Source organism: Anopheles merus, chromosome 3R, assembly GCF_017562075.2.
Source record: "Anopheles merus strain MAF chromosome 3R, AmerM5.1, whole genome shotgun sequence".
In the NCBI taxonomy this organism is placed as follows: domain Eukaryota; kingdom Metazoa; phylum Arthropoda; class Insecta; order Diptera; family Culicidae; genus Anopheles; species Anopheles merus.
Window position 1 is genome coordinate 45,392,525 of NC_054084.1, and position 25,580 is coordinate 45,418,104.

The 25,580-nt window shown below is 39.5% G+C and overlaps 1 protein-coding gene across 4 annotated transcripts in view; it reads left to right on the top strand.

The window, feature by feature from the left end:
- The window catches only part of LOC121597141 (lachesin-like), a 70,241-nt gene that overhangs the window by 26,082 nt on the left and 18,579 nt on the right, over nucleotides 1–25,580 (top strand). For all 4 annotated transcript variants that reach the window (XM_041922693.1, XM_041922692.1, XM_041922691.1 and 1 more), the window contains exons 4-6: nucleotides 3,896–4,112; nucleotides 10,092–10,250; nucleotides 10,543–10,671. In XM_041922693.1, coding sequence (XP_041778627.1) covers nucleotides 3,896–4,112; nucleotides 10,092–10,250; nucleotides 10,543–10,671 — 505 coding nt within the window. The remainder of the gene's footprint in view (nucleotides 1–3,895; nucleotides 4,113–10,091; nucleotides 10,251–10,542; nucleotides 10,672–25,580) is intronic.

Sequence of the window (25,580 nt, forward strand, 5' to 3'; positions counted from 1 at the left end):
CTTCTGACCATGCTAGCTTGTTTCTTCCATATTGTTTCGCGATTTTGCACATTTCTAGAAAAGCAAACTCTAATGCTTGACTTCCATCATTTCTCAAAAGAAATTTTCCTAGTGCTTTACTATATGAATGGTTGTATATTATGAATTCAACGTTGTTCTTAATTCTCTGCGTACCTATTTTTAGTACTTTTCTTACTTCTAAAGGTCTATCTGTTTTCCACATCGCGGGGTGATCAGTCCCTGTTGTTGCGATTGGTTTGTCTTTGTTTATATCAGTTTTCTCGTTATTTTTCTTAACCATGGCTCTTGTATTAACCATTAAAATCGTTTTGGATTTTGGTATTGATGCTTTTAGGTCATCTGAGTTAAGGATTACTCTTGATAGTGCGTCTGCCGCAACATTAGCTTTACCTGCTAAATATTCTATTTCAAAGTCAAATTCTTCTAAATCTAGTCTCATTCTAGTAAGCTTAGAAGTAGGATTTTTCATACCAAATAAGTATGCTAATGGTCTATGATCTGTTCTAACTATAAATTTTTGTCCATATACGTAAGGTTTAAAATAATTAATTGCCCAATGTATAGCCATTTTGTCAGGTTTCGTTTCTATTGTTATGTCAAATTGGTTCTCTGATAATGTCGTATTTAACGAATCTGGATGTCTCTCGAAGTGTATTTTTATGCACTTATTTATTTCGTAGTGTACGTATCTACTCTTTTTAACTAGCTTTGTTAATATTTCATCTTTAATAGACGATTCGTGCTTTCGTAGGAGTTCTTGTATTTCGTCGTATATTTCCTTAGTATTATCCCTTAATGTTGTTAACGCGCAAAGCCTATAACATCTGTTCAGCTGTTTCACCTGATCATAAATTTTATCTAATATTTCTATTTTCTCGAATAGTTTTTGCATATTTATGCAGCCTCATCAGTAAAATTTCATATTTACGTATGTAACCTTGTACCTTGTTTAAATACATAGCATGTATTTGTTATTGTTGCTGCTCATGGTGTAACGCTCGTTACCGGTGCTCGGTGTTTAATTGGTGCTTAATGTGAAGTTGTAGGGTGTCATCAGTCGTCGCTCGATGTCTTGTCGTCTTCCACGTTGGGAACGGTTGTTCCATTCAATCACACTAGTCACATCTCGTATACCGTAGTCTCGCCATTCATTCTATCACCTTTCAAATGAACATCACTTCTACATAGGTATTGCTTATGGTTTCACTGCACTGCTTCTCATTACTCATGACATCATTATTTCCGTTTACTTTAGTTTTGGGGTCGATGCGATGTTCCTCACTTCAAGGTAGCTCTAATTTGCAAACTGATCGCTTAAGGGTTTATTCATAATGTTGTTGCATTTTTGCACGTTGAGGAAGGTTGTCAAAACACTTTTTTTTACATAATTGCTTTATATCACACTTTTTTCGCCCTTCAAACGGTTCATCACTTATATTTTCGATGAGTTGTCATTTTGTACACCACACTGTATTTGCTTTTGGTCGCTCATTCATAGCGATTGTTTTTTTTTTATATAGGTCACTTGTGCCAGCTGCGTTGTTCAATACAAATTTGCACATTTGACACTTTTATCCGTCGTATACCGGTTATGGTCAAAAACGCACTTTTTTTTACACTATTTGATGCGTTAGCACGACACTGCTGTACGTTACCGTTGTACGTATCACAAATAATTTGTTTATACTTCTGCCCGCCGATTGCAGATTAAGGTCACGGTCGCCATGTAATGTGTTTGATGACTGTTACGGTTGCCATGTGGTATGTTTTGGGATAGTCACGGTATATTCGATTTTGGGACGGTTGCTATGTAGTAACTTTGAACTCGCGTTGGTCAGGTGGCCTTCGTCATCGTTTGCCGAATTAAGTAGAACTGAGGTGGATACTGTTTCGAAGCGGACGTTCGACACTTGATCGTCCAGGCGATCATAGAAACCTTTAGGAGGTTTCCCTTACTGGAAACGTTGGAGTTTAGAGGCCTTACCTTGGGCAGGGGGACATATCTAAACTCTTTAAATGAGAACTCGATAGATGTAGGATGGGCATAGTCCTATCCTGACAGTCCGAACGAATCTGACCTGCCATGATCGGAGTTGGTTTTATTTATACTCAAAAGAAGATAAGGGTTCCTCGGGTTAATAAGGGTTTCTCACATGTGGTTCCGGGTTGTATGTTGGAAAGTTATTGTTTTCACTAAGCTAGTTACGTTTGTCTTTTGTTGACAAGAATGATGGTTCTTGTCACTAAGTTCCTGTTTTGGGTTTAATGCTTATACTGTTCCTGCTTTGGGTTATAATGCATAAAATGTTCCTGCTTTGGGTTATAATGCATACACTGTTCCTGCTTATGTTGTACGTTTCGGTTGGTTCTGTTAAGTGTGTCACAATTGTTTTTATATGAACGGTGTGGCTTGAGCTCTTCCGGGTGTGTATGGTATGATCTGATTTGCTGAGTGTTTTATAATGGATGTGTTGCAATGGTGTGATTTGGCTTTCCAAAGTGTGTTACTATGTGTCTATGGCTGATAGTGTGTATTACAATATGTTCTGTATAGCAGATATGCTACAAATAAATATGAAGCGAAAAGGCTTTTTCGCATTCTTCATCTTTAGTTAATGATCAGAACGAGTAAGAAAAACAAGTATCAACAAACTTCATGAAAGACACGAAAAATTATCCGAAAGCTTTCCATGATTGAACACAAACTGTTGCTTTTTACGAGAATAACGATAGAACCTTGAATAACGAATAGAGAATAACGATATAACGTGAATAATCAAATATTAATTTGTCTTACATATTATTACTTGTTCATCGAGCAATATGATAGTTAGCAAATGTACTTTTTATAATTTTTGAGTTATTAGCGATGTTGTACCTACAAAAAAACCCTAATAATGTTTGCGCCATGGGAGGCGAAGGTCATCAATAAGCAATATTACTCTTGCTTTTTTTGTTTTGACTGATCAAACTTTTGTCCACCCTATTACTGATACTTAACTGATGAATCTTTGCTATTTGATTTTAAAATTGTAAATATCAATTTTGATCCATATTGTTATGATATAATTACAGAAAAACAAAAATATCACCAATCGATATCATAAATCAATTTTTTACATTTTTACATTGCATTCTCCTGGCCCGCGGCTTATGATTATTTACTAAATTTGGCCCTTGGCATCAAAAGTTTGCCGACCGCTGGTCTAGAGCAATAAACTTTCAAAGTAATGTCTTTATCTTTTAGTAAAACAACAGTAATCTATCAAAACTAGCCTAAAATTTTGGTTGTTAGTGATCAAATAGTATACCTGGAGCACAAAAGTCAATGAGCATGGAATGCTTTGCACCAATCGTGTTTAAACCCACAAGTGGCGTGTTTTTTTACACATTACGGCTTTTCCACCGAATTTCCATTGCTTGAGTGTAAATACTGAAAAATTTCAATTGAATTTCAATTTCAATTAAGGGTATTAAGTATTCCTTTTTTATTTTCATGATGAAATATTTGAAAGATATTTTTTTGAATAATTATTTAAATATTTAAAGACGAGCGACAAATCAGAACTACCTTGGAGTTTTCCTTCTTATTCGTATTATTTTGTTCATTGAGCTATATCTTGTGATTTTCATTACTCATTTATCTATGGTAATAATTAAGCTGCACTCAAAAATATTGGGAATGTCTACAACAGACTATCAAGCCGTTTCACCTATCATTATTGATTTTTTTATATACAAACCAAATGCCAAATCTATACATGTAGAAAGCATACTATCATACATGTCGATTTTTCAACCGTTTCTTCAGTATGATTTTATATTGATATGATTTAAGAAATTATATTTTTTTTTGTATTACCATTTTTTTCAGGTAGCGTGGATGCACTTCGAGCAGTCCGCAATCCTTACTGTACATAATCATGTAATCACAAGGAATCCTCGCATCAGTGTCACGCACGACAAGCACGACAAACACAAGACCTGGTTCTTACACATATCAAACGTCCAGGAAGAGGACAAGGGCCGCTACATGTGCCAAATCAACACAGTCACAGCGAAGACGCAGTTTGGCTATCTGCATGTGGTGGGTAAGTACATTGTCGCAGTCTGCTGAAAATTTTTATTTGCACAAACCGCTCGCTGTTTACTACCACACTCTAATGACTTTTTACCCACACTCACACGCGCTACAAACTTACTCTACCTAAACTTATTTTAACCTTAATTTTCTGTACCTACTGCTCTAATTTTTCTCTGTTGAATGTGATCACATTTCGAACGAGTGTTGCGCGAAATCTCGTCGGCACGGCCACAAGAAAGCCGCTTAGTACAGGCAGCCACCACGCTCTTGGAAATCGATATCTTCCGTCGTATCTATAATCCATCAGCACCGTTAGAATCAAATTAGATGCCAGAATATTCAAAGAAAGGGAGCTGCAGCTTCGTTATCACCTGAAAAAATCGGTCTCTGGTGAGGCGCTACATGGGAAAAATTTAATTTCCCTCTGTCGCTCTAAAATAAATTGCCTTTACCGTGCTTGAAAATAACGATCACTAGCGTGCGATAAAATGACGATAATTGACTTATTTTACCCTCACTTTTAGGCGATTTTTTTCTTAGAAAGAAGATTACAAAATAACAAATAAGTTAATCATTTGTGAAAGAATTGCCGCACCAAAGAGTTAAAAAAATACCAAAAATGAACGTTAGATTTCGCGAAGGAAATGACTTGTTAAAACAAAATCCAGCATTACAGACGGATTGTTCCGAAGAGTAATTGTGAAAATAATCCCCTCTGCAGAACAAATAGACGACTATTGCAGAGTCAACGTGAACAATACTGTTTATCAGCTTCCGCAAAGCTTTCAGCGTTCGATGGTTCTACTTTTCTAGAAGCTCGAATCGAATGAAAAATTGAATCTGCACTGCATTACCATACCTTTGCAACACGGTCCTGTTGGCAGCGTATCTTCGATAGCAACAATATAGCACCAAGTCTTGGCAATTTCGATTCTACGCTTACGCGACAAACTCTGTCAATGAAGCAAGGAAACCGGTACCCATTTTTTCTGCATATTGTTTCGCTTTGATACACGCTACGCTCTCTGGGTAGCGTTTTTCTCCATTGCTATTGCATAGCATTTTTGCAATAGAACCCTCGGTAAATCCGATCATCCGGCAGTGCTGCATCAACTGGCTAAGAGGAAGTGATTCGATTTTGCACTTTTGTCGTTTGCACCGATGAAAAACGATAGGCATAATGAGGAACGGAAATCAATTTAAATTCAAATCACATTAGGATCATCGGCCGTCGTCATCCAATACGTGAAAATACACGGAACCTACTATCCAAGCGTATCCTGATGGTAGTATTGTTGAGCATGTTGTTGATGTTCTTCCAGTGGTAGTGGCAGGACATGTCGGCATGTTGTAGGATAACGAGCCGCCTAACGCCTCCAAGATGCTGTCTATCTTCGTCGCTTCGACGATTGCCGCCTGGACGCATCGCTGGTGGATGTGACCTAGACGCTTAGTAAAGGCAATCTGTAGCTGATGCAAGAAAAATAACTTTCAAACCTGCAATCCGAAGTGGTGGCATAAAGAGCAAAAAAAAGAATCCTCAGTCGGCGAAAACAGCTTGAAACGAACCCCACAGCAAACACTGCACACTGGATGTCTTTAGGGGAACCGTTGGGTGTGGGTTTTGGGAGCGAAAAAAGGAAATGAAAACAATTTTAAAATAAACATTTATTTATTTTCATTTCCCTGGAGCGTGAAGCCGCCTCAAACAATCTAGGTGGTCGAAGGGGCGAGTAAGCATAAGCTCCTTACGCCAACCTGCCAAGTGACACGATGCAAGGAGCGAACAATGCTCAGGGCGAGAGGTGGGCGATGTTTTTGAAAAATGCATGTTTCGTGCTGCCTTCCATTTCATCGCATACCCTGTTTATCGTATGTTTCCGAAATCAATAATCTGCACACACACACAAAAACTGAAAGCAACACAGGAATCTTCAACAATTCCACCACACACTTGACAAACCACGACGATTGCACGACGCAAAAAAGGAAGAAATAACAAGAAACTTTCCTCCAAAAAAGACCATCCTGCAGCGAAGTTGTTCGAAAACATTCAACACTTGGTTTTTTGTCTATTCTGACACATGGTTCACACTCAACTGTCATGTTGTTTGCGGGTAGTTTTGTGTAGACTATATTCCTTTCATAAAAAAAGTTTCTTTCGAATTTTTGCTCCTATTGTGTGAGCAAGCTAAGGAAAGAATGAGCCACATTAAAGAATGTGACTAGGAGTTTGTCTACTGCATATGCATATGAATACTGTTGCGGGTTGTCCACGAGAAATATGTGAGTGTCATTTTGACGTATTATAGATTACTTAATTGTTTCTGTTGAGTTTTTGCTTTTTAAATACAGTGGAACCCACCATAACGAGTTTAATCCGTTCCAGTGGCTCGAAAACTAATACGGTAATATGGGAGGCTCGTTTCCATACAATTTGTATGTCTTTTCGTTTAGAAAACTCGTTTCAGAACGATTTGTTTTTTGCCAGTAACTGCTAGACTGTTTTCTTCTTCTTCTTCTTTTTGGCTCAACAACCGTTGCCGGTCAAGGCCTGCCTGTACCACACAACTTGTGGGTTTGGCTTTCAGTGACTTATTGATCCCCCCATAGCAGGATAGTCAGTCCTACGTATGGCGGCACGGTCCATTTGGGGCTTGAACCCATGACGGGCATGTTGTTAAGTCGTACGAGTTGACGACTGTACTACGAGACCGGCTCAGACTGTTTTCACTTAAAATAAATCAGTTTCATAGCAATTAAAATTTTGCTACAGTAAATATTCTTATATTTCTATATAGTAAATATTCTTATATAAATATTCACAAATCAGGTCACAAATATTTCCACAAATGTATTGTCATCATATCTACAACACTTGCACACCTCATCTATAGTCATACGAAACTCTACCAGATTGCAGCAATCGGCAGGGGCAACTCTCGCCTTCATGAACAAGTAGATCCCCCTAGAACACTTTTCTTTCTGGTAATATTACAGGGTTTTTTTCTGGGGCTCTCGCCTTAAAATTTCAGTAATATGAATGATATATTATATAGTTCTGTGAGTGATAATAGTCCAGAAAGATAAGTAATAGTTCACAACGAAAGGTGTATTAAATACAATTTTAGTTTTAATAAAATAAAGTGAAAGTAAAAATAAAACAAAAGATTTTTGCTGTTAAATATCATTTTTATCTTGTGGTATATTTTTAATTTTGCCTATAAATTATTAGTTTTATTTTAGATTAGTTTCCTTTAGAAAATTCAAAACTTTTTTCCATTTCATTCAGATTGTTTGATAGTACAGTATCCCAATGGTCTCTAAGCTTGTAGTTTATCCTTTCGGTAGAATAACCATAACAGTCTATTAAAATGTGTTCTACCGTCATATCAATTCCACAAAACGGGCAGATTAAAAAGATTCCTTTTTTAATCGATGTGTATGCGTTAGTCGGGTGTGTCCAATTCTCATTCTTGTTATTATACGTTGATCGCTGTGATCTAGTGAATCGGTCCAAAGTGCAGTTGCCTGTTTTATTTTTTAATATCTACCAGCTCTGATGTGTTGATCTTTTCCACCACAATGACACATCGCCTCTGGAGATAGATCAGTCGACATGATCTTCTACCTTTCTGCCATTCGCAAGACAGGCAGCTTCTTCATTTTCTCTGATTCCTTTAAGTCCTGATATCCAACAGAATTCAATTGTACTTTTGATAGAGCTTTGATGGATTTAATGCAAGGGTTTCATATGGATCCTTTCTCTAAAGCTTTCAGGACACTAGCCCTATCTGTGAAAATATCGTTAGGTCTGTCATTTACGGTGCCTTCTTCAGTCGCTATCATAATCGCTGTAGCCTCTGCTGAGAATATTGACATACTATCAGGAAACGTAATACTGCAGCGAGCATTTTGTGATGCTAAACCATAGCCAGCACAACTATTACATACCGAGCCATCTGGATAAATTTTATTAACAATATTGCATTGGTTTTTCAATGAGCATTCGAAAGTATTGATCTATTTGTTATTCATTTTTGCATAGTTTTTGCAATGCCCAATCGATTTTAGGGGTTTGGTCGTACCAAAGCCTAATTAAACAGCTTGTAAGTTTCGTAATGTGAGACATGCTGTGAACTGTTAGTTGCTTCAACGCATTGTTGGCTGTAACTACAAAATATTTTGCTTCGAATCCTTTTTGCGGGAGTTTAAGTTTACTATTTTACGAACTATAACATGATCGAGAGATAGTTGTTCAATTTCGCAAAGTACTGCGGTGTTTGGACTAGCGAGACTAGCGAGCTTTTCCTGTAATTATTTCTTACGTGAAATGAACTGATGATGAACTTAACGTGAAATGGGCGCAATAACAACATTTGCAATTTCCAATGTGACTGTCCCGCAGGAAACGAAGTAGCTGACCGTCTTGCGAATGAAGGTAGGATGATAAAAGATCATGTAGATGGAACTATCTCTAGGAGTGATGCATCATTGTGGTGGAAAGGGTTAATTGGTCTGCCAATTTTGTGGATGTGATACAACGGTGGAACATATTTTAATGAATTGTTTTGGATATTCCGCAGAAAGGAAGAAACACAGACTTGGAGAGCACTTGGATATTGTACTTTCCAACAATTACAAGGAAATTGAAAAACTTTTGATTTTTTTAAAGGACACTAATCTCTACAAACAAGTGTAGCTAATATGAAAAAAAATATTTATAAAAACATACCTGATATGAAAAAAGCATTAGAATTAACAAACATTTTCACCTTTCACCATTACCATAAGAACTATTGTATTTTTTTTCTTCTTTTTTTTTGAACCTCTAATTCTTTTTTTTTATCTCAAATAGTATTAGTGATTTCTGAACTATAAATTACGAGAGGCGAATGCTAAAAAGCCTCGTAAAAAAATAAAACAACAACAACAATGTGGCTGTCCAACAAGGATGTTATAGAGACTAACTTCCATCACATATAGTTCATTTTCCCGAAGAAGTTGCCAAGAAAGTGCCCCAAAATTATGAAAAACCCCAAAAAAACATGTAAATTATACTTATTATGAAAACTCTTATTGGACTGAACGATAATCAAAAATAAAGAAATGCTCCATGTTAACCGAACGTGATACAGAATTCACATCGGCACCGAAAAATATAGTAGCTATACAAATGATTCTACTCGTTATGCGAGAATCTTTAAAAAAAGTATTTTATCTTATGTAAACATCTAACAATCTTCTTTGCAGGCCATTTGCTGCTTGCAGTTACTTTATCCCGGGTATTCACTGTAATCTTAATACTATCAGTTTATTGAAAAGGATTATCTGGTGTACCAAGAGCATTACAATTTTAAACAATTGTTGCAAGCAATTGCTATCTGGTAAGAGAATAGTGTCGATGCTGGGATTGTATTACCAGACAAAAATGTGGTGGTGTATAAATAACGGAACCAAGTTTCTATCAGACGATCAGACTTAAAACTATAAAACTATAAAGAACATAATCATAGCATCAAAGTAAATGAATGTAACTGGTTGGACGGTCGGGGGCGGTACCGTGGTACAGTCGTCAACACGAACGACTCAATAACATGCCCGTCATGGGTTCAAGCCCATAATGGACCGTCCCCCCGTAGCAAGGATTGACTATTGGGCTACGTGGTAATGAATTAAGTGTCGAAAGCCTGTATAGGCCGGCATGTCCGCGTACGACGTTACACCAAATAGAAGAAGAAGAAGAACTGGTTCGACACCAATATCTCACCATATGCCTCAAATTTTGAACGTCTTCTACTTGTTAAAAACAGTTAACTTACACAAAAGTACCAAGGGCTTAACTAGACTGTGCATATTTAAATCCTTTGGGAGCGGGTTGCTAATTCGTTCGATGAAATTTATCATTAACAACTTTCTAATAATACACATTTGATGTAATATATCGTAATACATAATATTTCCTTTTTATTCCTATTCGTTCCAGTCCCTCCAAACATTGACGATTCGCTAAGTTCAAGCGATGTAATCGTTCGGGAAGGTTCCAATGTGACTCTCAAATGCAGAGCCACGGGTAGTCCAACGCCCACAGTTAAATGGAAGCGAGACGACAACTCTAAAATAGCCATTAATAGGTCGTTAAACGGTAAGCATCACACACATGCACACAAGTTAAATTTCACGTCAAACGAGGACCACCTACCGTTAGAATCTTGCCAAGCGAACGCTTTGATAAATGCAAGAGTTAGCACAAGAACCCTTGCGGTGAAACTGGTCGCACTGCTATCGACTGCAGCGTCTTTCGCCTGCATTAATAAATTTCTTGCCAATTTCACGTGTTTCCTTCCATTCCATGGTTTTCATCTTCCGATAACACCCACTGTGAAAACCGGACGCCCCGTGGATGTTAAACTACGCTATTACGCTCCCGGCTGCAGTACTCGAGTGGGAAGGAAATTCCATCGAAATTACGAAAATTTCGCGCCTAGACATGGGCGCATACCTCTGTATTGCATCGAACGGTGTACCGCCCACGGTGTCAAAGCGAATTAAAGTCAGCGTTGACTGTAAGTACACACACACAAGATAAATTTCATATAAACACTTCCACCCAATGGCCGATTGGCCATACATGAAGCACTCTCGGGCCCGATACGTTACTTGCACCGTTGCCATGATCGTTGCGGAATTGTATTGTGAGGTAACTGCTTAAATTAAAACCAATTTACATTTACCATTAAATTACACACACTTCTTTCTACATTAGCCAACGCGGGCAATGCAAAAAAGCGAGAACCTGCCAGCATCCCGCAAGCTCAAAAATACGAACAAACAAGCACACGAAGTGAATGTGATTTTCCCTGGTAGCCGTAAGCATAGCATGCAGCAAACAGAATGAAAACAAAAGCAAAAGCAACAACTGTTCTGAAATAATTCCATTCCAATGCGGTTGCCTTAATCCTGGACGAAGTATGGAAATTAAAAACACTAATCGGCCATTTTCCCCCTACCCTCTGCCCAGTTGAAGGAATGATGCCATTCCCTCCCTTTCACACGGTAGAGAAGCTGCTACTTGAAACCATTAGAGGTGTCAGCCACGTTGTTAGCACAACAGCGTCCCAACAAACCACCTCCCCCTGACGTGTTGACCACGAGTGGATAGGTGATTTTGACGGGTATTAATTTGAATTTTATATTGCGCTTCCATTTCGCTGTTCCGGTAGCTTATGTCAATCGTTTGGAAAGCGATTTCAACTAGCGATCGGGCTTCGTTTTTTTTGTTTGTTTTCTTCATTCTTTTTCCGTGGAGAGAACGTTCAGCAAATTACCATACCGGCAGTGGTATCGTTTACATTGCTGTTTACATAATTGATTAGCCATTGAAGAAGAAACAGCGCAGTAATTCGTGCTAGCTAATTAAAAAGGAAAGGAGATTTTCTTTTTATCTTAAATAAAATACTTTTAGTTGCTTTAAGAACAAAATTAATTTTATGGTACAAAATTTAAACATGATTTAAATTCAACGAAATGATCAATATGTGACATACATTTTCTCGATACTTTGACGTATAACCAATATTATTCCATCATGCTTTTCTTCACACATTGCTTTGCCTTTGTTATCGTTGTTGAGCCCATCTGAAGCTGTCCTACATCCAATCAATGGATTTAATCAATCAAACTACATGTGATTAAAGATAACATATCCTTCGCCCGTAACTCTGTCACGCACTGTTAAGAAAGACGACACACGGTAAATGGTAGCGCGTATAAAGCATCTCCAACGGTGCACGAAATCGTTCCAGCATTAAAGTCACCACTTTCACTTTAAATGTCTCTCATGCTCACATTGCTAAGCCAAAAATCCAACCGTCTTCTTTTCTTTCTTTTTTTTGCAAATGTTCAATGCTGCCTCGTCTGGTAATGGAATGAAAATGTTAAAAAGGGGAATAATGTCGAAAGGAAAATTTAAATCTTTTGAGCGAAAATCGAAGAAAAATGGGAATCATTCGCACGGACGTTGTGAGTCTGCACGCGATAGTGTTGGCTTCGATTTTTTGAGACATCGACTACCATCCAATTTTACATTTGAACGTATCGATCACGACCCACGACCAAGAGGCGCCTGAAGCGATGACGACCATGAACATCTCCCAGACCATAAAGACACCACGCGTGGGAAATGGTTTAATGCGAAGAAACCTACATTCCGAGGGTGGTGCAGAGTGAATTTAACATCACTGAGTCGCTGAGTTACGATATCTTTCTTGCAAAGGGAAACTGTCGATATTCATTGACGGCATTCTTGGGGCGGATTGCCCAACTGCTGCCAAAGAACGGAACTGCCAGTACATACTCCATCGTGTGGAAACCGGAAACAGGACAATGTTACATGATGATTGGATAAAAAATTAAAGCTACACTGTCTGAAGAATTGAAGACTGATCTTGTTCCGGGATTTTCCTTCCGGGGCTCTTTTTTCCCTCCTTTTTTTCTTCTACTTCCTTAGCACACGCCGGAATGCACAAACGAAAGCATCCTTACAACAACAGCTATCTCTACATGAGCTCTAACAAAGGGAGAACAACGCCCCCTTCATTGATCTGTCGAACGCAACACATCATTCCGCATTCCCCTATCGATGTATTACGAAAATCTTCAACACTTCAACACACCCGGGGCATAAGTATCTCTGTGAAAAGGATCAACCGTTAAGTTGGTGCGGATTGCTACGGACCCGAATTTTCTACACCCCCGGGGGCCTTTTGCTGCGAAGCAGGTGGAGCTCTCGATGGTAGCCGTTTTCTGTTCGCGTTAGCAGCAAGAAAGATACTCAATAATGCCACCATAATCCCCAACCAACCCGCAACCTAGCGGCTAAAGGAACATTCCCACTTTTTCGGAAAGTCTCTGGTCCGATTCACGGTTGAGCGGATGATTGGGAAGGTGTGAACGAAATAATAAAAATAAATATTTGAGGTAAAATCAACTGCACCGTAGTGCGGCGTATCCTCACACTTTCCTTCAACCTCAGGCCATGGGGATGGATACAAAGAGAACCAAACGAAGAGGAAAACTCTGTTGTCTTCTTGCAACGTTTCTTTCGATGTTGCTGGAGGAACTGACAATGAACGGGTCTGTCTGTGCTGTAACGCATGGAGCGTTCGTCCTGCCATTCTTTGACCTGCCTGATTTCAGTACGACACTTCCGATGAGGTGTACGTGAGGCATGTATATATGTAGGTAGGCGGATAAGCTTTGGTGCTCCAGCCGGTTATCCCCAAACGAATTTGTGCCGGAAAATGGCATAACAAACCGTGAACGACGGTGCAAGCAAGGGAGCAAATTTTGCCAATAGACTTTTCCGGTTCTTCAGCGTGCGAGTACGCTAGAGGAGCGGGACTGTTATCTGGTTGGGAACATCAGTGGCTTAATAATCTAAATTACACAATTTAAGGCAACATTTGATTGAGCCCAAGCTCAATCGGTAGGAATGAAGAGGAAAAACGGAAAGGCGCACCGGTATGCCACCACGAAAAAGACTACAGCAGTGGGCGAAACCCGGTTGCAATCAAATAAATTGCCAGTTTTCTTCCGTTTGCCTTATCCATTGCGATGTGGGTAACGGATTGATTTTTTTTCCCGTTCACCCCATCCATTAAAATGTTTCCGATATAGTGATTGCACACGTTGGCCAACGGCGTCCAATGGTTAAAGGTTGACCAGCATTGATCGTGTAGTCAACCTGTTAAATGGTGTCGAAAATTACCCCTGCGATGTCTCGGTTGGTTTGTGGCACGTATGGACATTGATTCTCACACGAGGTGGTTGTCAGAGAAGTCGGCTAGGGAAAAGGTTATTTCCCAACCACTAGTGTACTTTCTCTTACCTGCAGACCACCGCTCTATCGACATCCTCCGGCAACGTAATTGATGATGCAGCATATCCTCCCTACCGGTGGGATAACGATTATTGCTAATGAAGACAATCATCATTTACTGACCGCCTGACCAGCCGGCTTCAGGTGACCCAAACTAACCCAAGCCGCTGGAAGAAGCTGGATTTTCCCCCCGGAGAAAGGTCGAGGATCGAACCGGCCTGCTTATGATGCTGCTCAAGTACGCTTGTACAAATATGGCAAGATTAGGCAAGCGAACCCATCTAAGCAGCTGACCACCATCATGGTCAGTGTTGCTTTGATGCTATCCATTAAATGGCACTTCAAACGTCGTCAATCGATTCATCTTTGTTCGACGAAGCTCGTCTTGGATGGTAATGATACATGTGCCGTTATTGAGTAAAGGGGTTAGGTTGATAAGCCACAACATTTATGACTTGTTTCAAATATAATTAACATTAAAATGATGCATGATATCTTATAGGATTGTAAAATAAATTTTAATCTATATTCTATGAAATATTGCCATGAAATATTCTATATTCTATGAAATATTGCCATGTAAGCAACTTCCATTTTTATTCATTATGGTTAAATGATGTATTGATCTTCAATTAGAGATATTGTGAAGAACTTACTATTATGGAATTGTGTTTTAATTGCGGGAAGAAACTAAAAATTATCATCGCAGTATTGGCCATGTTACAATTATCATACTAATGCTAACCTAACGGAGGGTCCCGTGGTACAGTCGTCAACTCAAACGACTCAATAACATGGCCATCATGGGTTCTGTATAGGGCCGGCATGTCTGCGTAGGACGTTACGCCAAATAAAAGAAGAAAAAGCTATCCCAATGCTATCCCTAAATAAAACGTTAAAAAATTAGAAAATTATTTTATCTTGATTCCTTATGCGCAATTTCCCTCAAACATCATCCTTACTGTCAATATATCAAGAATAAAAGGATCTGCAATGAACAGCGTCTGTTACATTGTTTGATCTTTGCGGAAAAAAATGATACCAAAGATTAATGTCGTTCAAAACATCCCCTTTCTGGTAGTGTGTTGTACGACACCTCTCGCTTATTGGCACGTTGAGCTTCGGAAAAAAACAATACCACTCCTAAGCACCATCCATTAACTCTTGTACAGATTTTCTACCAACCGCCAAATGACTGCGCTATCTTGCAATCGGCTTAACTAATTACCTTCTTTACCGACCCAGCAGCAACAACTGGCTGAGCAGCTTGCAAAGGCAAAGTTCTAGCGCGAAAACAGCCATCACCCCATCACAAACCAACGAAACACGGTCGCTAAAGTGTGCCCGGCCCAAAAGAGTGGCAGACAAAGTCGTAAGCGCGAACTGTCTAAGCCCCAATTTACATAATGGCCGTTACAATAATTTGTTCCATTTGGCTCTTTGGCCCGTTCCGCCCCCTCGGGAGGATTGCCTCCACCGCTGTTGTCTGTTGTCCCCTACCCACATGCCATGCTGCTGTGGGGGAAGGGTGTGTTGGAAAATCCCTTCCCTCCTAGGTTCTACACTCCTATGTTGGAACACCGCACCAGCTAGAAGAGTCAAAATCGTGGTAGTAGCTTCCGGTGGTGGAAGGGAAAACAACTTTCAACAAGCCGGTGGAACTCATCGCCGGGGCCATTCCGACCACTCGCAACATCTACGCGGTTTGGATTGTTTGAGTGGTACAATGAGGACCGATGGGAGCGAGGGAAGAATGGTTTGACCAAAAACAAATGTAAAATTTGTTAGCTGCACGCCTTCATCCCTCATCATTATCCTCGTTTTGAGGGAAGGCACCAAAATCCGACCACGAAAATGTTTGCACGATGTAGACATAATCGTAAAATGAATCGCATAATAATTTTAATGCTAGTCATAAAATCAACACTGTGTGTAGACAACACTGGCGCTGGATGGTAGACCAGTAGAAAGCAGTGGGAAAGGCCTCGTTTTGTACCACCACCAGACATGGGCAAAAAACAAAAAGTCAGACATTTCAAGCCCATGGGAGTTTTGATGTGCAAAAATGGTGTGATTGTAGAAATCTGCAACGAATTACAGTAGTTTCCTATCATACGGCGGAGGATGGCAAGGGAAAAAGCGAATGTCCACAAGGGAAAAATGTTTGATAATGTTCCCGCATCCCGCAAAGTGTTGGAACAGAAAAGTTTGTTTTTTTTTACTATTTTCCATGTCCACACAAAATGCCACACAGATGAAAATACTATAGTTTGCTTCGGTCGGTATTTCAGCCAAAAACGGGTTTTCTTTTGGCAGGCTAAACTCCATCTTGTACAACAATTCCATCCCACGCTATACCGCCGAACATAAATTTAAGCCTTTGGCAAGGGCAAATATTCCCGGTGTGCAAACTTTTTTTTTCTTTCACCCAACTACGAAATGGTACGTGCGTAGCTTTCACTATGAGTTTCGTGCTTAGTACCTCGATTGGAGGAATGATGATGATGATGGTACGTGGTCCTGCATTCCCGAGGCGAGTGTGAACGCTAACGTAAATAATATTCACCTTCCCAGGGCCGCACGGATGGCGATGGAGTTGATTTAATTAGAAGATTCTCGACACACCCGGCATTAGGCTAGTCAGCCTTATCAACCCCAGAAAGACGCTCATTATCACCGAAGAAAGCGTTCCTGCAATCAAATCCAATCAAACTGTACCCTTAATTACATTCCTAGTTAGCGTTAGCGAACATCTGAAGAAAATAATGAATGAAGGTAGCAAAATGGATAATAAACTCCATCGTCGAGCAATTCTTCTGTGAAGGTATGACTTAATACAGTTCACATCATTATACATGATACATACTTAAAATTAAAAGGTTAGCACATTTAAAAAGTTGTACCAGCTTAAACTATTTTTTGCTTAATTTTTTTTTTCATTATAAGCAGTTAAAAATTAAGTTTTTTATCAGTACATTTAACAAAAACAACGAAGGCAACTGCTGAAAAGCAAAACCTGAAAAAGCCTCTCGATAGCGTATTTGTCAAACCCACGAGGTACATACATTAGATTTCCATTATGCAGATATCTCTCCCAGCGGTCGTGAGCTAATTTCTGATACATTCAACAGATTAATCACGGCTCGCAAGCGTGCCGAAGTGTTGGAGCAATTATTCAAAACTTTGTCCTAATCCCGAAACAATATCTCAAGTACTCTTCACGCACAGCTCACATCTTGCCTTAGCCTTGAAGTGGTTCTACTCTAAGCTAAGACCGAAAATTGACTCATATTTGTCCCAACACGTCATAACTTCATTCAGCATATCCCCTTCCTGTCAATGCGTACGGGTGGCACGGGGTGGTAAGCTAAGGAAGTTTCCATCAACCTCTCCCGTTCAGCCTGTCTGCCTAGCCTGTCTGCTCGACAGCCTGTCTGTCAAGTGAAAAGGCTTCGCCGGTAAGCGAAAGCGGAAGTGTGTTTATGTTTACAATCACATCCAAACATACTCACACACACACACACACATATTACCACCACCAAAAGGAAAGTCGCCCTGATCGTTATCCACTGCCGACTGTGTCTGTTCTGAGAAATCTGCCACGACCGAGAAATCTCCAAAACCCAAAGTGCAAATATATTATGACATTTTATGTACTTAAAAACACAGTCTGTAGAAGCTGTTGTAGAAGCCAAAGGATGTCGGGTGTTACGGCTTACGGACAGATGTGGTTCTACTGCTAACCTTCCTTGGGGTGCGACCACCGGCGCTGTTCCGATGCTCTTAATACAACTACTCGACACAACATGCTTTCGTTCCTATACATCTGGATTAGCTTCAACATGCCGACAGCACGACGCTACTCAGCGCGCTAGACCCAACGCACTAGTGGCAAAGAAATCCGCAAGAATATGCCACCATCCCTTTGCAACTCCTCAACACTCAAGGCTATTTCTTATGCTTTCCCTATTCCTGCTCCCACAAAACCATGGAGCGTTCAGAGGGAAAGTGTTGCCAAAAGGCAAAAAAACTTCTACTCCTCCTTACCAGGGAGCTGGAAGCGTCAGCAGCGGCAGTGCAATAACCATGATTTTGCCACTTTGGTTGACGGTTTTTATGTCGGCTTTGGACGTTCCAATGGTTTGAGGTTCCGGTAGTTGTGTCGTGGTGTATTTTTTTCCTCGTTCGTGTTTTTTCACACACAAACATAACGTGCTGAAGGGAGTGTGAGACGATGCGAAGAGAAACGTAACCTCATGCCTTGTGGCTTTTGGTTATGACAAGAAAATCGGTGTCGTAGTGGTCGGATTGAGAAGATACAGGGAAGATTACTGTGGCTTGAAAGTGGATTTTTGTCAAACAGTTTTATGGGCCAACGATAAAAATCATTTGTTTGTGTGTGCTGTACGATTTTGTTGCTTGCATTTTGGCTTTCGCTTCCGCAGTGCTAAAAAACTGATATCCATAAATGAAACCAATCGAAAGTGACAGCCTGCAACGCGTTAACGATAAAGAGAAATGATAAATGAAGCTTCCTTGAAGCAAGGTGGAGAAGGTTTGCATTATTAAATAGAGCACCTTACATTTGTTGCTGTCTGCAGTAGTTTGGAATATATTTTTATTTACGATCTTTTTTTTTTTTTGAAGTCCTTACACTGTTTTTGCCCGTGTTCATAGTATGGCTCACTCAGGCTTTAAAACGATCAACAGTCATAAATTGTTCATAATAAATTGAGACATCTTGAATGTTGAGCTTTTCCGTGATATTTCTGTATATGCGTTTGCTGGTTGCTATTGTCATAAATAATGAATTTAAATTTATAAAAAAAAACATTTGTTGATCATTTTAAGTTTTTTTTATGACAAGTTTAGCTTCCTATAAAGCTGTTTCAATTGAATTTTCTATCAACATTTACATGTCGTTCTTTTCTCCTTCTTTTGGCTCAACAACCGTTGTCGGTCAAGACCTTTCTGTACCACTTGTAGCCTTGGCTTGCAGTGATTTATTGATTCCCCCCATAGCAGGATAGACAGTCTTACGTATGGCGTCACGGTCCAATAGGGGCTTGAACCCATGAGGCTATGTTGTTAAGTCTTTCGAGTTGACGACTGTACCACGAGACCATTGAAACACATGTCATTGAGTTTATTTAATTCGATTTCGACTGATCCGAATAATTAGTATACTCAAAACATTGAATTTGAATATGTAACTTCATTGACTCGTTCCATTTTACAACTAAAAACTGTCAATACATTGTTTTATATTAGGACAGCAAGATGCATTTAATAGTATGGTGCATTTCGTTCAACCAATTTGCAGAATATTTGTATTTTTAAAACAAACGATTATTGTTCAGGCGGCGAATTTGTACGGCGGTAAAAAAAATCTACCAATTAAACCAACATCATAGCTCTCTACCGTTTGGCAGAACCGATCACATTCTTTTCCACAGTCACAATATATTCTACAAACATACACACATCATGGAAACCCGAGAGTAAACAACACCCAGCGAGCAACAAGTGTGAGCAAACGCCACAAACACTGTGTGCAATCAAACAAACCTCCCCCCAGGGGGACAGTAGAGGGAAATTGTTCGATAGCACTCGACACCCGATTGCATAAGCCATGACCTGGCAAACAGTTATAACACTCGAACAAAACGATCCCCGCTCCATCCGATCCGACCAACTGTTGAGCAAACGTACCGACAAAACACACCCCGAAGGCTCCCCAATTCACCCGCAAGACAAGTGTGCAAATTTGAATACGACCCATTTCCCAGTACCAATGGGATACGATTTAAAGGAGCGAATGTCCTTCCAAAGGGACAAAGTGGTGCCCAGGAGTGGTTTATGTTTTCCTTGCTTCCTGCGTTTCTTCCGGTGGAAAAGTGAGAGAAAGCTAAACACATTCACACCATCCCGTCCCGCAGTTACTGTAACCATCGTGACACACAAGGACGGTTGCCAGTTTCATCATCGGGCCAAGCCCGATCCATGTTTGTTAACAATTTTATTAAAAGCAAATTATACAGCAAGCAGCATCGAAAATCAGCTTCCAATGGGAGTGTGAATGCTTCTCGCCGGATACCGTCGCTGGAATTGGGATTTCTTCCCTAAAAGTTACTTTCCTCTTCCGGGGCAACATGCCGTGCCACGATCGTTCGGTACGGGAACGCACCATGGGAATATGATTGAATATAAATTAAGAATTTTTTCTTGCTGCTTTCCACCTCCACTGCCGAGGCGAGCAGGTATGAGACGCGGTGTCTTGGTAGCGCGACTGTTGACAGCATGGTGTCAGTGTCTTGCACTCTGTGCTGTGCTGTGCTGAGTTTCCAACCACATCGGACCGATCGGTCGACAGAAGCATGAACGAAACACCGATGTGACACACCGGAAATATTAGCATTTAGATGTAAAGTTTTTGCACACACTTTCTGATTCATCTTTTCCAACGAGCCACGGTGCTTTCGCTACTGAAAGATTGCTGTGTGCTACCGATGAAACAAATCCGAACCTTCATCGCTAGCCTTTCCTCAGGCTGATTGTTCGACCCAAGGAAGAAGGTCGCACGGACCATCTGCTACCCCGGGGGCAGAAAAGTTTACTACAAAAGTGTATGTGTGTTTGTGTGTGTGTGCACCTCATATCGCCTCATATTTTGTGGTTGCACGAGTTTTTCCCTTTAATCTTCACTTCCGGCTACGTAGGTGTTGGCGGCGAGCGTTGAGAATTCTTTAATCTCGTATTTAATACGAACCACTGCACCCTACATTCGTTTGTCCTGTTGGTATGATAGAGTCTTTCGAATCTTACGAATTCTTGGTTTGATATTAGATTTGATAAGAAATTTTTTCATTTTGTTGTTGAAGAAACCCTGCACAAGGAACGTACTGATTCAGGATATCATGCCATCAATATACACTAAATAAATTATAAAAACATTACCCACATTTACTTAACATATAGATGTTAATGATCACCAAAATTGCTTTAAAACTGAACTATTCATACTCTTTTACGCCTAATGGCATTCAGCGACTGCACCTTTTTGGACGAATGGAAAACATTCGTTATGTTACCGGTATATAATAAAAAGATCGCTAGTGTGTTTACTGCAGCCAAAGCTCTTTTTCACAAGTACAGTTCTTTCACATCGTTGAATCAGCATGAGTTTGTACCAAGACGTTTCAAAGCGTTCTTCAAACTTCATTGACTTTATTGCAACTGGTTTACGCTCTTTTAATTACTAGTATCAAGTGGAATGTGCCTTGAAAGCTGTATTTGATAGTTTTATCCATAAAAATAAACGAAGATATAGCATACCTTCAAACCCTCCGCAAAGATATCGAAAGCTAATGTTAACGAAAGGTAATCGAAAGGTAATGTTAACTTTAATCACTTAATCAAAGCTACTTAAAAATATTTAGAATGAATGGCCGCTTGTTTACACTTTTTTTTAAGTTGTTGTGGAGTCAAAATTAACCAGTACTGAGGATTACATAATGTTTTGTTTACTGCTTCTATAATGTATTGCTTCTAAGATAGTTACCAAGGGAGTGCCTACGTTGGGTATACAAGTATGGTACCTTTAACTTTTCTTTTTGAACGAATGCACTTTAAAACACCGAACGGGGCCGAGTAGAACAGATATATGAAAAATTAAAAAACTATGTTGCTAGTTAGGCTGTGTGATTTTTTGCTATCAATTTGCCAACTAACCTGGTCAAAAACTCCTAATAGCAAATTTAAAATATGCTATTATCTAATAAAGAAATACATTTAAAAAAATTAAATATTTCGGAAAAATACAATTTTACGGGAAGCGAACTCTATATGATGGAAATTGGACTCTAAGGCACCCTTTTTATCTTTCCAAATCAATCAATTCCCGTCACATAAAGTTCTAGTCCCCAGGAAAGAGTCAAGAAAGTGTCCATTATGAGTAGTAAGTGAAAATATGAGATTCAGAGGGTTTCAACCCCTATATTTAGTTAGTTCATACACTATGATGAAAATGTCCAATATTTCTTTAATATTTTCAAATAAGTATGATATTAAAATATACTTAGAACAAAAAGGTATTTTATGTTCATTCCATTTAGTTGTCCTTTTCTCTGGTTGAACAATTTCAATTATTCATCCAGCTGAACATGTTTTAACTTCCATAACCTATTGAAACCATTATACTATTGCAATTTCGTCCCTCTCAACACAGAAATATCCAACCGAGAGCAACTGTACAGGAGCACGAGCAACAAGAAATCGTGCCGATTATTCCTTAAAACAATGCTAAATGAAATAAGTGGCACTCAGCACAAAACTCCAATTATTCTAAAAGTTTCCCATTTCCGGAAGGCATCCGTGGCAAAAATGAAATTAAGTTTCCAAACAGACGAGATCGCGGAAAATCACGCTTATACCTTCCGGGAGCAGTTCGGATGTCTTCCCGCGGCTCATTTGCGTTGTTTCGATGAAAGAGCTATTTTATGTTACGTTTAGCTTGTTCTTTTCATTTTTTCTATGCTTCTTTATAACGTTCATCCAGCACAGCAACACACTGGAGTCCTTACGTTTTGATCATTTCTTAACGAATGGACGAGCTGCTTTCCGACGCTTCGGGGCATCCATTTTCCACTTATTTTGTGTGCATAATTGTTGCCAGCATTCGCCATTGCCCTTTGCCCTTTCTACTCATGGAACAAACAGCGCTAAATGGAATAATAGCGTTAACCTAGTTAAAAAAAACATACATTTTTCTGTATCTGTTTTTCATGTTTTCATTGCAGAGATTTGTAGTTAAAATAATCTGCATTCCACTCATCAAAACATCTTCAATACACTCTCTCTAGCTCAACGATTCAGACATTTGCACAATTAAGAGACAATCCGACATAGGCTATAAGTGTCGCATGAAAATCAAATCGTCATCGATTTAATAATGCTATAAAGGCGTCCATTTTACTACTACACCACAAAACCGCAAATCCAACAGGGGCTCGAGGGGAATGGCTCTCGAGTGCATACAACCGCTGAACCGTAAAGTGTTGATGATGTGGCCACTTAAAGCATTTCCTCGCTCGTAAACGGCTTGAACAGAAGCAGGCTCTACACTGCTTGAAGATAACGAAGGTCGAAACATCGAGTGGTTCCGTTTTCTACTGATTTGATGACCCCCGGGGGGATTCGTAACACACGCTTTCCCAACATCTTTTTCTTCTGCAAGATTCTTCCCAGTATCATACATTTGATCCGATAGTCTCTGCAAGACTGTCCTCTAGCAGAGTGGATGCCTTAGAACATACTCTTACACAACCATCATCACGCCCAACAAATTGAATTCCCATCAAAAGAGAAAACCGACCGTCGTCTTTGCTGCGTGATTCTGGAGAGGATAAAGTTTTTGCGCTGCAGGGAAGGACGGCAACGAAAAAAAACGCAACAACTTTTGAAGGAATCCTATTTGCTCAAGCTGTGGTTGTTGGACAGTGTCGACATCCATCCAGCATCCAGCGAGAATGAACGAAATGAAAAGATTCAGCAATTTCCAAACGTCCCCACCTCGGACGAGGAGGGAAGAGAAAGCAATAAAATATTTATGAACATGCTTCCCTTCGCTAGCAGATCTAAAGAAAACCGTTGATTTTTGAAGTTTTGGATATCCACCGTCAAACAACCAGTGAGAAGTTTTTTTTTTCAACACCATCCAGTAACCAAAAAAATAGAAAGGGCAAACGGTATAAGACATTGCACGATCTTTAGCATAAATTCGGTGGAAAAAAAACTTTGTTTGGATTTTTGTTCAACGCTTTACTTTAAATTTCGTTTACACTGTTTTGCTCCTAGCTTGTTATAATAACACTGTAAATGTTCAGCACGGGCCAAACGTGCAATAATATTTCTTGTTTCTTTTGATGTGTCTCTCTTCCTTTGCTTGTTGGATGTGAGCCCTATACTAATACTCGTCGCAATTGACAAAGTTGTACAATTCAAACGTCATTCTTACATGCTAAAATTATTTTAATGTTTTCTTGCTCTCACAAAAGCAGTTCTAATACTCCAAAACAAATAAACAATAGACGCGGTTCTACTACAGTAAGAACACAAATCCTAATTTGAATATCGTGCCTCGCTCGGGGATTATTTGCGCGTAAGCAGAAAATAAAATGAAAAATCCATCGATTACTTCCCGTATTTTGCATCAGGCAATACGGTGCATCTCACCATCTACACCATGTACCGCGTTCATCAACCTGACGAACGAAGAAGCTTGATTTATCCTCAGAACATTGCCAAAATTCTCAACAAGCCTTAAGCCAACAAGCCTTAAGCCAACAAGCCATTAAAGCACTCAACGGCCTCCGCCTTCCATTTACCCTCCCCTCCCGCTGATAGGAGATGGTTTAAAACGCGACCCTCACATGCCTTCCTAGTGATGGCTGGTTGGTCTGGGTATCCATTTGAACGTGGATCTCGTGGCACAACGATACGAACGATAGCGTACGTACTTTCTGTGGTCGCATTCCTCATTGAAATGTGTCGGTTGGTGAGCGCTTCAACCAGCGTCACAGTCACGCTGCAATCGTATTCGGGAAGTGATGCTTTGAGGGTGTGAAGGAGTCAACCTGATGGTGGGTTGCCATTCCATGCACCTGTTTCCGAATCTAGCCATCCATCTATCTTTCGAGAGGTTTTAGCGAAAAATAACCTCCCATCGTGTTCGTGTTACGTTCCGGTGGCAGGTTTAAGCTTTATCCTTTAAACTTACTCTGTACTCTCTTTCCTACAACAAACCATACCACGCAACTTGCCTGTATATATCGACACCACCAGAGTTCACATCCGTATGTGTGTGTGTTTTGCTTTGGAAGTTGGCTCGCGTTGGCCAACGCGTCATCATTTTGACATGCTCCTGCCGTGAAATAGTGGCAAATTACGTTTTGTGACTTGAATAGCCCAACGTTGACCATTTTTGTCTATCCACTATAATGGCAACTATAATAAAATTTACTTGTTACTTATGGGACTATTTTAATATTGAATTTCAAGTGAATATTAGTTCAGTTTGATGTATATAGGCGACTCCTACTAATACATTTTATGGGGTTTCACAGTCAGCGGGTAAATTTTTGTCATTACTATCCTATCCAATACTAATACTATACTATTAACGTCAAACTAGCCATAAATAAGTCCATCGAGTTGAAGACTGTACCACGGAACCGCCTTTATGTACGTAAGTTATTTAGAATTTGGAAAAGCTTATGTTAACTAATAAGTTTTCGGAATATACTTTTATAACAAAACGAAGAACTACAGTTGTAATAATTGGCAAATTATAATAATATAATCAAGACCCATATTTTAAAACTCGTGTTTGCAATTTAATCACGCCAATAATAAAAATCATCTAATTAAAAATCATGAAAAATCCTCGTACTCATCTTTAGAGCATAAGAAAGTGCAATTTATTACGAAAATAAGTTTGTAAAGTGTTTAAAAAAGTAACTGCCGTTTCCTCTATTATTATAACATTACAAATTTCTATTACTGGTGATATTTTACTTGTTAGCTTTTCAATTTTGA